The sequence below is a fragment of the Scyliorhinus canicula genome, chromosome 9 (assembly GCF_902713615.1).
Source record: "Scyliorhinus canicula chromosome 9, sScyCan1.1, whole genome shotgun sequence".
Taxonomy (NCBI): domain Eukaryota; kingdom Metazoa; phylum Chordata; class Chondrichthyes; order Carcharhiniformes; family Scyliorhinidae; genus Scyliorhinus; species Scyliorhinus canicula.
In genome coordinates, this window is record NC_052154.1 from 124,858,776 (window position 1) to 124,873,871 (window position 15,096).

The window sequence follows — 15,096 nt, forward strand, 5'->3', positions numbered from 1 at the left end:
CTGTGTGCACCCCAAATTCTTTCCAACTTTGTAGTTCTTGCTTGTTTTGCATCTTTTATTAATTTATCATCTAATTTGTTGGAAGCTACAACGACCTCTCGATAATAAGGGCTTCTTCTCGTTGTAGCATTCCTGGTCTATACCATATTTCTTGACCTTGTTAAGCTGCACCCTCTATCTTGCCTTATATCTTGTTCCAGGATGCCACTGCGTGAACTCCCCTTCCTATTATGAGCCGATCTTTCAACAGTTCTTGATCTCTTCCTATGGGCATGTTCACTGCTAAACCTACTGTCTATTTAAATACAACGTTTCTGTGTTCTCCGTATATGTGCTTCATGTTCCCAACCCATGGGTCTAACCTTCTTCCCTTTATTCTGTACATTGACCAATTTTAATATTTTCCGGTGGCCTTACCTGCCCTACCAACGGTAGTTATAGCCTTCCACTGACTGGCCTCTTCTGGCAAGTTTGTCACTGCAATGTCAACTTTGACAGTTGTTCTTTGCGACAAATAGCCTCATGCAGTTTGTCAGAACTACTATTCCTTCTTCAGATGCCGGGGCGGAATTGTCCGTTGTCCGACGCCGATATCGTAATCGGTGATCAGACCGAGAATCCCTTCCGATGGCCAAATCTGGAGCGGTGCCGGTTTGACGCCGGTTTTCTATCCTCCACCCCCTCCAAAATGGTGTAATCGCATCGAGCACCACACACCGTTGGAACGCCCTTGGCGCATCATCTGAAGGCCCTTCCCTGATGCTGCGCCCCGATAGGCCGAGTTCCCGACCATGCGATCGGGAACCCGGCGCGGCGGCTGCAGACTGTGTCCAGCTCCACCACAGTCGGCCGAGGGCCGTGCTGCTGGTCGGGTCGGCTTCCACGAGGGCTTGGGGGGCTGGTGGCGGGTGGCCAGGGGGTTGCCAGGGGGGCAGTATTTGGCAGGTCACGAACGCGCAAGGCCAGCGCCATGTTTTATGGCGCGTCCGCTGCAGGTCGTCGCCATGCGCACGCGTGGCCATGGACCCGGCCATTCTCCAGCCGTTTACATCGTGGGAGCTGGGGGTTTTACCCTGCACGGCTGCTAGCCCCTCACCGGTTGCAGGATGGGTGAGGGTACGGCACTGATTTTGGCGTGGTAGAATGACACAGTTCCCACGCCGGCGTCGGCACTTAGTCTCAAACAACGATGAATACAGCCCCCTATCTATTTTCACGATCTGGTCCTCATAGTTCTGTAATGTAGGTAATGAGAAATACATAATTCCTCAGCACGTTCATCAACTCCTTTTTAATCTGCAAACTTGGAATCTGTGCCCATTAGTCTTGATGAGTATATCCGAACAGTCTGGTTTTCATGTTACCATCTGTACCTACAACCTTTCCTGAATCTTTTCACTTGTTAAATCCATCCCTTTTATAGTATGCCATGCCTCCCTGTTTGAAAATACTTTCTGATGGCCGTACATTGTGCCTCAAAGCTCTCTGAATTCTTTCTGAGTTTTCTGCTTTAAGGAATGCTCTTCTGCCCGTGTGCAATGCATTCAAATGCACAGAAAAGGTAGAGCTAATCGTAGTCTCCTCCCAAGCTGCAGGATAATCGTTCATGACTGAAGGAATCTTGGGATTTCTCCAAGAAGCCACCTGAAATGAACTGTAGTCCCCAACAATCTGTAGTGAAGTCTTTGTATGGATGGCCCATGCTGAAGCAAATTTCATTTCCAATTTGGCCTATCTGTCAAAACCTTATGAAGCATTTCATCTATCACAGCATGATTTCTCTCACACACCACATTACTACATGGATTTTCTGCAGCTGTATTTATAACTATTCCATTAATGTTCACACACATATGCCAAAATTCTTCCCAGTATGGTCCTTATCTATTTTTCCATGGTCTGTTCCACAATTATTTTCTTTTCTTCACTGTGTATGATCGTCAACTGACTAAACCTCACTGACAAGTCTACAAAGTGTAAAACAAAAATGTTATTTTCTTCATCCAACACCTTAAGGTCCATCGGCATTAAAATATGTAGCCAAGGGCATATTCACTATGGGTCAAAATGATGCTCTATTTTTCTTACATCTATCACTTCTCTGTTTGATAAGTCTGGTGTATTCTTCATCTATTCTTCTCACATTCCTGAGAAATAATTTTAGTCTTTGGGAAGATGGATGGGAAAATTATCAACACAACTTTAACACAATCAACTTTGTTTTCCAGACTCCTGGGATTGGATTCTCCATCGGCCGATGTGGAAATTAGGAAACACGATTGGGTGGTGAATCGGTTCTGACGCTGAAATCGCGGCAGGTGCCGATTTCACACCAAATCGCAACTCTCCATCACCTCGACAGCGGCGTCAATGCATTCCAGAAAACAAATACATTGAATACCATTTGTATATCATTACCGGGCCCGACCCGATATTCTCCATGGCCTCCGTGATTCTCTGCCTCTGATGGGCCGATTTCCCGACGATGAGGTTCACTTGTGCTTTTAAAACTCGTGAAACCGGCATTGTGGCCGATGAGGGACAGAGATAGGGTAGAACAGGGAGGAGCACAATTGCGAGCTGCCGGGCCAGTCACTGGCCTGGTTGGCTGGGGTGGGCAGGCGGCTGGGAGGAAGGTGGTGCCAGGGTCGGGAGGAAGGTGGTAGGGGAATGGGCACTGTGGCCGGGATGATCCCCCACGGGACTAGGGCTGTGTCCAGGCATGAACTGCCATTGCCGTGACCTGGTATCTTGCTGCGCACCCCACTGACCACCCACCATGGCCCTGGTTCTGCAGAGTGACACCAGCCCCTCCACCCCCGCCCTCACCCGCCAACCCACCACCCCGCATCTCACCCTCCATCGTAACCATCCCCACCCAACCGGCCACCACCCGCCGGCAGGGCATCAGACGGCCAAAGCTGGACAACACCCACAATGGGGGAGGGCACACTCGCCCGGTGGCCATCAAAGTGATGGTCGGTCTGAACGGGGACCTTCCATGCGCCAATTGGGAATCTCTCCAGGAACTCACAGCACTTGGTGCACAGGTGCATCCACGCCATCACGGAGGCCCTGTATGCCGGTCAGCACAATACATCCATCTGACTGTGGACCGAGCCCACCAGGTTGCCCGGGCAATGGGGTTCGCCACCATCGCTGACATGCCCAGGGTCTAGTGGGTGATCAATGGAATGCATGTTCCCCTACGAGCACCTGCAGATGACAGGTCACTCTACACAAACCGAAAGGGGTTCCACTCGATGAAAGTGCTGCTGATATGTGACCATCAGATAGGCACCATGCACATTTGCCCCCTATACTCGGGCAGTGTGCACGGTGGCTTCATCCTGGCACACTCTTTGCTTCCTGACATGTTTGGGTCGCTCCCCCTGGTTGGCTCCTGGGTGACAGGGGTTATCCACTGTGGTCGTAGCTGATGACGCCTATCCGGAGGCCACAGACAAACACCAACACCCTCTACAACGACGCTCATACAGATCGAGGGGGTGATCTAGTGGTCCTTCGACTTCCTGAGCATGCGGTTCAGGTGCCTGGACGACTCTGGAATGGCCCTCCAGTATGACGCTCAGAGGGTCGCACGCATCGCGGCGGCTTGCTGCGTCCTCCACAACATCGCGCAACAGAGGGGTGATGTGCTGGAGGAGGAGGATGAATGCGAATACCAGGCCTCGTCTAATGAGGAGGATGTGGGGGAGGGTGAGAATGGACAGGTCATGGGGACCAGGCAGGCACGGAAGGCCGCACGATGTGTACACCAGGGCCAACACGCACGGAACGCTTTGATCACCTCCAGGTTCACCGACTGGGGCGGGCGGGAACTGGCCAGGACAAGGACACCGCATCCACCCCCCCCCCCCCCCCCCCCACCCCGGTCAATCCCCGCCTGCAACCTCCTACATGACACATGCCTGCCGCATTACAGGGTGCGGGCCCTGGGATGGAAGTGATTCCGGGTCTGGGCCATGGGATGGAGGACAATGAAAATCCGTTCTGCAATGAGCTCTGGTGGAAAGTGCTACCGTGCTCACCTGATGGTCACATATCAGCTGCACATTCAAGTGGAACCCCTTTCGGCTTGTGTAGAGTGGCTTGTCATCTGGAGCATCGTATGACCATGTCTGACTCCTGCCGACGGTAGCACTTTCCACCAACCACCTGGGTGATCCCTGCATGCGAGCTGGACATTCCAGCACACAGTCCCAGACCACCCACAACATTCATTCAACACTGCTCCCTGCCCCACACACTTGGCCAGCATAGACCAGCCCATCCTCGCAGAGAGAGCACTGAGGCATGTTAGAATAGTGTTAGCAGATGTTTAATGTGCACAAATAATTACAGATACATGCCTTAGCCCCTACAACTAAACTGTGCCATGCACCTGTGCCAACTTAACTGGTGTCAGACTTTCTGGCCTTACAGGCCCTAATGCTGCATCTAGGTGGCTCCCCAGATAGTACATCAGGAGTGGAGGCGGCCTGCTGTGATTCCCGCCCTGTGACCCGGGTCCCCGTTGGCAGCCGCCTTCTGGGGCGACTGGGCCTGGATGGGCCCAGCTGCTGATCGAGTTTCCCAGATGGCGTGGTGCCGCCCTGATCTGCTTGCTGCCCACCAGATGCACCAGGGACAGGCGAGGGGAGTCCGAGGCACTGCGGGAGTCACTGGCACGGACCCCACTTCCTCCTCCTCCCTCGGGGTGTCCGATGGACCCCGAGCTACTCCATGGGATGGGGGTGTGAGCGGAGCTATCTCCTGATGCTCCCCTGCCACCTGGCGCTGTCAGTCCTGAAAGCCCGCTCTGGACTCGGCCAGGTTTTGCATGCTCGTGGCTATGGAGTGCAGGGAGTGGACCATCACCATCTGGGACTGTGTCACACCAGCCAGTGACTGCGCCATCTCTCTCTGGGACTGGGCCACCTCCCTCCGTGCCTGTGCCATGTCAGCCAGCGCCTGGGCAATGCTGCCAATGTTCTCAGCCACGGCCTGCTGTGACTGGGCCAGGCTCAGGCGCGCCGCTGCAATTTTCAGGTAACTCTGGCACATGGTCGCCTGTGAGATGGCAACCCTGTCCCAGGCCTTGGTCAGCACCTCCACAGAATGCCACAGGCCTTGGACATGCTGATCCATAGCCGCAACCCTCGTCCCCAAAGCCTCCACAGTGGACGCCACCCGTGCAGTGTTATCATTTGAAAAGATCCAGCGTCGGCTTGTGGTCCATGATGATCGTGAACTGTTGGCCCCCTTTATTTTCCCAGTCTCGGCTGGAAAACCACAGGGTATTTTCCTCACACTTCATATCGGCCCCAGGAGCCCATTTGGAAAATTTGCTGCTAGTCTAGGTGTAGGCTCTTTGACCAATCGCGGCCCAGCGAGCGGGGGCCGTGTCCCTTTACTGTGATCAACAGGATTCGCACCGAACTACCAGGGTCGTTGTGTTTCCCGCAATGGCTAATGGTTCACCGTGTACATTGTGAATCTTCCCTCGGTGTCCCGCAGATCTAACTGTTGCCCCACCATCTTTATCCTGTGGAAGGTTTGTTTTCCAGTAAATGAAAACTTGATTTCAGTGTCTAGTTCCATGTCTAATGGATGACCATTAACTTGCATGGATATCTTGATGGGGCCACTTGCGGTGCTGCAATGCAATTCAGCTGCATGCACCCCTCCTCTGGCTGGTCCAGGTGGAAGGTGCAAGCCCTTGGTTAACGCCTGCCTCTACCGGGGCACTGTGGCTTCTGGCTGACTCGTGCCTTACATTTCCTGCGGCTCCTGCATCCACATGTTCCACAATGCCTGGGCAATGCCTCTGCAAACCTTGGGGAGTTATCCCGTCAAGACGTTTCAGTGCTTGAACGGACTTGGGATCTATGAGGTTTCAGACTTGGGTGCGGGCCGCTCGCCAGGAAGGGACGTGTCCTCCGGTGTTTTCCTCCATCCCCTGAATCTCTTGCACTCCTCTCTCAGCGCTGTCACGGGAAAGCAAAAATTGCACAGCATGCTGCAGGTCTAGGGGTGGTTCAGCTAGGACCTTCCTCTGGGTAACTACCTTATTGACACCAATAGACCAAGCGGTCTCGCAGCACTTTTGAAAGAAAATTTTCATATTCACAAAATATGGCTAGTTTTCGTAGCCTTTTCAGAAACTCGGTTACAGACTCTCCTGGCGTCTTCTCTGCCGTTTTGAAACAGTATCTCTGCACGATAACAGATAGTTTAGGATTGAAGTGTTGTGCCACTAGGGTTACCATATCTTCAAAGGTGTTAGTGTCCAAAGCTGTGGGATGTGTAAAGCTTTTTAGCACTCCATAAGTCTGAGCTCCACAGGCAGTCAGCAATATCACTGTCAATCATGTCTGTCGATCATCACTTGGGATAGTGTCCACCTGGAAAATGTAACGCATGCGTTCTGCGTATTGTGTCCAATCCTCTATGCTTGTGTCAAACACATCCAACCTTCCAATCAAAGGCATTTTTGTGATGGAAAAATAATTACTCCGACCTTGGTCCAGCAGTGAAAAGGAGGTTGTTGTTCGTCCAAAGGTGTAGCAGCATACACCTCATATGGTGTATATATGTGTCCAGGCTCATATGGTTGATAGCAGCCATTGTAAACTCTTCACAGATGGAGATGCTGCTATCGAGTTTGCAGACTTCTACGTTTTTAGGGTTAGTTATCCTGATCACAAAGAAGGGGAATATGTTGAAGATGATGCAGAAGTACCAACCAAGACTCTGGAGTATGATGAGGAAACAATGGCGCTAATACTTCCTTCTAGTGCCAGAATTGGTCATCGATCGTTGCTGAGGTGCTATAAACAACATTTTGGTATCTCTAGAGCGGTGGCTGCCCCTGGGACCCGTGTGATAGGCAGAGTGCTGCAGCAGTACAAAGCACGAGGCTGGACGAGTGGACTTGCAAAAGCAGCATCTCGGAGAAAAGAGCATGACATGCAGTATGTACAAAGAATGAAATCCAAGTGGATGTTAAAAACAGCTTTGTCCAACAATGCTACGAAACAGATGCATTTCAGACCTCAAGTCCTATTTTAGATATTCAGGCTCTAGTAAGCAGACAGTATGTACATGTCAACTGGTTACACCAGAGGATAGTTGCAATACCTGTAACTGGAGATGTTTTGATGCCTTTTCTGATTGTATATTTGGACTTTTCAAGTATTTTACATGTTAGGTGTACCTTTTTCAGGTTTGTGTTGAGGATTAGAAAATATTTATTGAAACATTTATTAATTAATACTGCTATGCTGCTTAATACAATAAAATAATTGAACTTGATTCGATAGATACATAGTTCGAATTCTACACATCTATGAAATTTTGGCGATATGTAAAATTTAGAACACCGGTATAACAATAACTATGTAGGGTAGTCAACCAAAGGAAATTGCTGCCTTTAAAAAAATGTACCTGTTTGTACTTTGCAATGAATTAAGATGCGGTGTTATCTTTCCTCTTCCCACATATCAATCATAATGTAACCTCACTTGTATGCTATCAGAATGATCATATATAAAAGGTTAGAGTGAAGAAGCAATAGAGGATTAATATAGTACTGCAAAGAAATCACTCGAACAGTTGTCAAAGCAAGATTAATTTTCTTCCTTCTTAAGTACGGCAGCACGGTAGCATTGTGGAGAGCACAATTGTTTCACAGCTCCAGGGTCCCAGGTTCGATTCTGGCTTGGGTCTGTCTGTGTGGAGTCTGCACATCCTCCCCATGTGTGCGTGGGTTTCCTCCGGGTGCTCCGGTTTCCTCCCACAGTTCAAAAATGTGCAGGTTAGGTGGATTGGCCATGCCAAATTGGCCTTAATGTCCAAAATTGCCCTTCGTGTTGGGTGGGGTTACTGGGTTATGGGGATAGGGTGGAGGTGTGGACCTTGGGTGGGGTGCACTTTCCAAGAGCCGGTGCAGACTCGATGGGCCGAATGGTCTCCTTCTGCACTGTAAATTCTATGTATAAGCATAAGCAATAGTCCAGTTTTATCCTCGCCGCCAGTTCAGCAGGCCACACCTGAGTCTGAATGATGTACGTAAAAGAAAACAATGTTTGCTGCAAAGCAATAATATTTACAATATAAATCAGATCCCAGCTTGGTCTGCTCTGTCGGTTCCATACCTGGCCGACTTTATTGGGGGTTTGGGTGGTTGGCCAACCTGCTCATCCTAAACAAATGCGAGATTGATGCCCTTGAGCTCGAGTGCGAGCATGCACCAAGGTCAATACGTCACAGAGAGGCAGGCAAGATAAGAGTGCAGTGAACAGAAGCAGGACAGGCAGAGACTGCAAAAAAATGTAGCGTCACATGAGGACTTCTGAAGAAGATTCCCCAGTTATTCAACAATCACAAAGCCACCATAGTGCCATTGATAGCTGTCTCACACGGCCGCCAAGCCTGAATATTGACAATGTGATGAGTGATAATACTGACTGATTGTCTTCTTGCCTCAGATGAGGCATTCCATAGAAACAGCCAGGACCCCCAGGACCCTCCATTGTCATCTGAGGAGATGCTGCTAATAGATCCACCCGTGTCACACACTCTCTTGGAACCTGGCAAGACATCCAGACAAGTGTGGGAGAAACAGGGGGCAGGCTTCCCTGATCCGTAGTCCCTTCCTGCAGCGGCCTTACAAAGCCTCTGATAGAAATCCTTTATTTGATTTCTATTCAAAGGAACATAAATGCCAACATGGTGCCAATGGTATGGTTCATTTAAAGAGCTATGGCAAAGCCTCACTGGAGATTCCAGTGTTCCTGATCTGCTAAACGCAGCATCGTTTTGGCAAGGTTTGAAAATTCTCCCGATAGTCACTGATGTTCCACAGGTGAGTACTGCAGCCAATCTTTGATCAGGATCCAACATAGAGTAAGATTAAATGGTCAGATATTTTGCTGGGATTTGTTGAAGAATAAGGCTTGGCTAATACACCAGGAGAAAAGTATCTGAACAAGCAGTGGGACCTTCGTTTAACATCCTATCAAAAAAACAACGGCCAGAATTCTCCGGCCATTGCAATTCACTTTTCCCGCCAGCAGTGCACCCATGCCCACGGGTTTCCTGGTGGCATGGGGTAACTTCAATGGGAAATCCTATTGACAAGTGGCTGGAAGGCAGAATACCACCACCAGTGAACGACACGCGGCTGAGAAACCCACGGCTGGGGGACTGGAGAATCCACCCGAACACCTCTGAAAATGCAGCATTTCCTCAGTACTGTATCAATGTATCAAGGGTTCAAATCCTCAGGGGAAATTGAACAAGCAACAATTTGCTCAAGTCTTAAGGTTTGGCTTTGAACCTATTCTTAAAGGACAGGGTAACAGCACTCAGCCAGGCTGGCACTGCTACAAGTGTTTTTTACATTTAACAATATGCATCTTTCACAATTGGAGAAGCAAGACTTTACTGGCAACTTTCAACATGGATTTTTATTCTGTCTTATATAAGGAGCGGGATTCTCCGGTCGCCAACGCCGAAATCGCGTTCGCCGATCGGCAGCAGAATACTCGTTTCCGACCAAATCAGGGCCAGCGCCGCTTTCGCAATGTTCTGTCCCTTCCAAAGCAAGTGCGCCACGTTCCATACCAACGGCCTCAGGACATTGCCTGAGGTCCACCCCCCGATGCTCCGCCCCCGACCGGCTGAGTTCTCGACGCCGTCAGTCGCATGTGCTATTATCCGTCGAGAACTTGGCGTGGCGGCTGCAGACTACGTCCAGAGCCACCACAGTCAGGGAGATCCGATCCGCAGGCAGGGGGGACTTTGTTCGGGGCTGGGGCACTGTTGGGGGTGGTCCAGGGCTCGCGAGTCAGCCAAAGAGGGGCATTGTTTTGCAGGCCGGGTCCGCGAGCGTTCGGTGCTATGTTACACGGCGCCGCCGCTGCAGACCTCCGCTATGCGCATGCGCAGCTACGGACCCGGCTATTCTCCGAGCCGTATTGGCAGCTAAAGCTGGGTGCTCAACGCTGCCAGTTGCTAGCCCCCAGCCAAACAGAGGATGTGCGGCTGTTTTACGCTGAATTTTCAGTCATAAAACACCACCATTCCCAAGCCGGTGTGGGAACATAGCCTCAAAATTGGAAAATCCAGCCCATGTTCGTCTAAGAGTGAAAGGAATTTATTAATGAACATAGGAGCATATGAATTAGGAGCAGGAGCAGGCCACTCGGCCCCTCCAGCATGCTGTGCTATTCAATAAGGTCATGGCTGATCTGAAATGAAAATGAAAAAAAGATCTGATTTTAACCTCAACTTCATATTCCTACCTACCCCCAATAACTTTTCCCTCCTATAGCAATAAGGCGCAGTTTATGCTAAAATTACTTCTGACAGGTCTGTTGGGAGATTTGGCCAACTTAAAATGCCCATATGCAGGGACTTTTCGACCTGACATATTTAAGGAAAATTTGCAACGTGCAAAATTAGGAATTTGTAATTGCACAAATCGAAAGTTTGCAAAGTGCAAAACAGGAACTTATAACTAGAAATTGACAACTGTGACCACAATGTCTGAATATTAGAAAAACAATGTCTGGATGATGCCGCGCAGTTAGAAAAATGAGGTAATTCGGCATCTCGGAGCAGAACACAAGGGCTTGACCTTTCGATGGAATACACATAACAGAGAAGTATAAAAATCATAAATCTGAGACCATTTCTTTAGTGACAACCCATGGGACCCACCTCACACATGAAGCACCCTGAGTGAGGGTTCAGCAAACAGAAGAGACTTCCGAGAAGAATTTGGCCCATTCAAAGGGGCAATATCTACTTATATCTAAAGCTGTGAGTCTGGAGACCAATTGTGATCATTTGTGTGGCGTAAGATTTGAATACTTAGTGTATTTAATTCAAGTTTAGTGAATAGAACCATGTTGAATCATACGCTACAGTGTAGAGTGTTTGTTTGATTCTTGTCTGTTTGACCTCTTGTAACAGTACAGACACCCTCTTGCATATTGAGAATTGATCAACCTCTGCCTTAAAAATATTCATGGAATCTGCCTCATCCACCTTTTGAGGGAGAGAATTCCAAAGTCTCACAACCCTCTGAGGGGAAAAATGTTTCCTCATCTCCGTTATAAATGGGTCACCGCTTATTTTGAAAGAATGACACCGAGTTCTAGAATGGGTCACAGAGCTACATAAGGCAGGAGGGGAAAGTACTCTCAGGTTGATCTACGTCACAGAAGCAGATCTTATCCAGATCGGTGCTGAGGCACTGAAATGGGCCTCAGCTACCTTGGGTAAGGATAATAAAATTAGTTGTCCCTGCTGGTGCAAATTTCTGCCCAGTGGTCCCAGCTGAAAATAATGTTATTGAATATCAGGGGATTACAAGTTCAGGACTGGCTGCAATGATGCCCTCATGATCAAATAGCCTGCCAACACTCAGACAAGCTGATAATGAATACCGTACTAGTCATTTGGGAGGGGCACATATGGAAACATAACGGAGCAGGATTCAATGCCTGCAGAATGGGAGGCGGGGGGGAGGGGGGGTTATGAAATTACTGCCTGGTAAACAGTTCAGGCATAGGCACGGTGAATTTGTAAAATAGCTATTACACAACATGGTATTAATTTTGGTGAAACTTTTATCGACTTGGCAGCTTTACAAAATATGCTATAATTAGCCCTGGTTTTCTACTTGTTCGTCAATGCAGACAGATATAAGCAAGTTTTCATTGGAAACAGTGGCCCAGATTTGCTTCAGCAATAAAGCTAAACAGCCTTATTGTGCGGTAACCCTGACTGAAGATTGCGAAACACCATCCGTGCTGATGGATAACATTGTAATGATGATTAATGACAATAATGAGTTCTGCCTTTATGCATAATGGCCTCTTTAATTTGACTGGTACCTTTAATAATTTAAGCTGCTGTAAGAATTCATCTTCTTCATTTTTCTATTTCATTCTGCATCAATTTGTGACATATGCAAATCGCTTTTCCCAAAGGCAAAATATTACATTTCACTCTGCAGAATAATAATCATACATCACAGATCCAAAAAGATGAAAGTAGCTTGATCCCTTAGCTGGTAACCCTGGGTTGTGTGCAGCTCACATATGTATGTAGTACTGTATTGAGATTACAATGTGCAAATAAAAAATATATATGTGTTTTATGTATAGAAATAGTAAAATACATTCAAAGTTAGGTGCTCCTGCATTGCAACTGTAGTTCAAAAAGTAATTAATCGACTGTAAATCACTTTGAAACAACCTAAAATTGTCATAAGGTACGACATCAATGCGACTTTTTCTAGGCCCGAATTAGGTGCTGGTCGTATGTTATCCTTTTTTATGCTGGGCCATATGTGGGTGAATTTTAACATTAGGCTTTGTTATGTAGGTCACGAAAACTCCTGCTTATGCTGATGGCTGCCTCTGGAAGGTTATTAAATGGTGCTACAGCAATATACAAGGTTGCAGCAGAGCATAGCCAATACCTAAAAGCCTATTGTGGAAGCAAACATATTTTTGAAATTTTCGAGCAAAAGGAATGACAGATCCACTGATGGGAGTTGTGAAGGATGCTGCTTGCAGGAAGTGGGCACAAGAAGGGCTATCTTATGGTCTTATGTTCCTGTTTGGCACTCCAAGCCACCCACCCAGCAGAGAGTGGTCAGACTGCATATTATCTCTATTACTTTGTAAGGTTTGGAAGCAAGTTTTCAAAAGAAAAGTTAGCCTTCTTCAGGAACGCGACCAGGTAAGCTTATCAAAGGCTTCCATGCCAACACGTGGGAAGATATTATTTGACCTCATCCTTGTGATTGTATGTATCATGGATGCATCTAACCATGATAGTATTAGTAGGAGTGACCACCACACAATCCATGTGCAGACAAAGTCCCAACTTCACACTGTGGACAGCATCCATCACGTGTGGCACTACTACAGTACTGTGCCGAACGGGATAGATTCTGAGCCACTCTAGCAACTCAAATCTGGGCATCCAGGAGGTGCTGTGGGTCATGAACAGTAGCAGAATTGTAATCAACTACAATCTGTCGCCTCATGGTCTGGCATAACCCTCACTTTACCATTACCTTCCAGTGAAGAGTGTGGGAGAGCACACCAGGAATAGAACTAGCATGAGGCGTACCTAACAATGAGACGCCAAGCTGGTAAATCTGCAACACAGGATGCCGTGCATGCTAAAGAGCATAAGTATCATTCGATAGGTAGAGCGAAGCAATCCCACTGCAACAGATCTGATCACTGCTCTGCAGTCCCAACACATCCAATCATGAGTGGTGGCAGATAATTTAAAAACTTGCTGGCAAAAGAGGCTTCACAAACATCCTCAATGAAGGGGGAGACCATTACATCAGTGTTAAAGAGAAGGCAGGGGCATTTGAAACAATGTTCGGTCAGAGGTCCTAAAAGGCTGATCCATCTTTGCCTCCTCCCGAGGGCCTTAGCATCACAGATCCCAGTCTTCAGCCAACTCAATTCACTCCATTTCTTGATATCATATGGAGTGATGTATTGGACACTTCAAAGGTCATGGGTCCCGACCAATAGGACTGAACACTTGCACTTCAGAATGAGCCATATCCCTAACCAAACTGTTCCAGGACAGGGACAGCAATGTTATCTATCTGAAAATGTGGAAAATTGCCCAGGTATGCCCTGTTCAACAAAAAGGGGGACAAATCCAATCTGTCAATTACTGCCCATTGGCTTACTATCAACCATCAACAAAATGATGGAAAGTGTGATTGACAGTACAGTCAAGTGACATTTAATCAGCAATAACCTGATCACTGATATTCAGTTTGGGTTCCACCTCTGCCAGTTGGCTCCAGACCTCTTCACAGTCTTAGTCTAAACATGGGAAAAAGACCTGGGGCGGGATTCTCCCCTACCCAGCAGGGCGGGGGGTCCCAGCATAGCGGAGTGGCACCAACCACTCCGGCGTCGGGCCTCCCCAAAGGTGCGGAATTCTCCGCACCTTTGGGGGCTTGGCACGCGCCGGAGCGGTTGGCACCACGCCGACTGGGGCCAAAACCGGCACCAACAGTCTTTGACGCCCGGCGCCGAGGCTGGCCGAAAGGCCTTCACCGGTTCGCACATGCGCGGTGGGGGATTCCCTTCCGCCATGGTGTAGGCCGTGGCGGCGGCGGAAGAGAAGAGTGCCCCCACGGCACTGGCCCGCACGCCGATCGGTGGGCCCCGATTGCGGGCCTGGCCACCCCGGGGGGCACCCCCCGGGGTCCGATCGCCCCGCGCCCCCCCCCCCCCCCCAGGACCCCGGGGACCCGTTCGCGCCGCCGATCCCGCCGCCACCAGAGGTGGTTCAAACCTCGGTGGCGGGAGAGGCCTCCCAGCGGTGGGACTTCGGCCCATCGCGGGCTGGAGAATAACGGCAGCACAGAAACCCGTAGCCTCACGCCGGCCCCCGCCATTCTCCGAGGCGGGTGGCGGGATTGGCGGCACGCTGACTTTTTGCGGGTGGGAGAATTCTGGACATGGCGGGGGCGGGATTTCTGGCGGCCCCGGGCGATTCTCCAACCCTGCTGGTGGTCGCAGAATTTCGCCCCTGAACTCCAAACGTAAGTTGGAGTGACTGCCCTTGACATCAAGACAGTACTTGACCGAGTGTGACATCAAGGAACCCTAGCAGAATTAAGGTTAATGGAAATCGGGAGAAAACCCTCCGCTGGTTGGAATCACACCTAACACGAAGGAAGATGGCTGTGGTTGTTACGGGTCAATCATCTCAAACCCACGCATCATTGCAGGAGTTCCTCAGGGTAGTGCCCTAGGCCCAACAGTCTTCAGATCCTTCATCAGTGACCTCCCCTCCAATATAAAATCAGTAGTGAGGATGCTCACTGATGATTGCACAATGTTCAGCATCATTCACAACTCATCAGATACTGAGGTAGTCCATGTCCAACTGCAGCAAGACCTAGAGAACATTCAGGATTTGGGCTGAGAGATGGCAAGTAAAATTTGCACCATACAATAGCCATCTCCAACAAAGTGAATCTAATTATCTCCTTTTGAAATTCAAAATCATTTCATGGTAGCATGG

At 49.0% G+C, this 15,096-nt stretch overlaps 1 protein-coding gene across 1 annotated transcript; it reads left to right on the forward strand.

The window, feature by feature from the left end:
* The first annotated feature begins 6,585 nt into the window (after positions 1-6,585).
* Positions 6,586-7,154, forward strand: LOC119970935 (zinc finger protein 622-like). Its single transcript, XM_038806045.1, has one exon. The coding sequence runs from the start codon at positions 6,586-6,588 to the stop codon at positions 7,072-7,074; it is 489 nt and encodes a 162-aa protein (XP_038661973.1). The 3' UTR covers positions 7,075-7,154.
* The last annotated feature ends 7,942 nt before the right edge of the window (positions 7,155-15,096 follow it).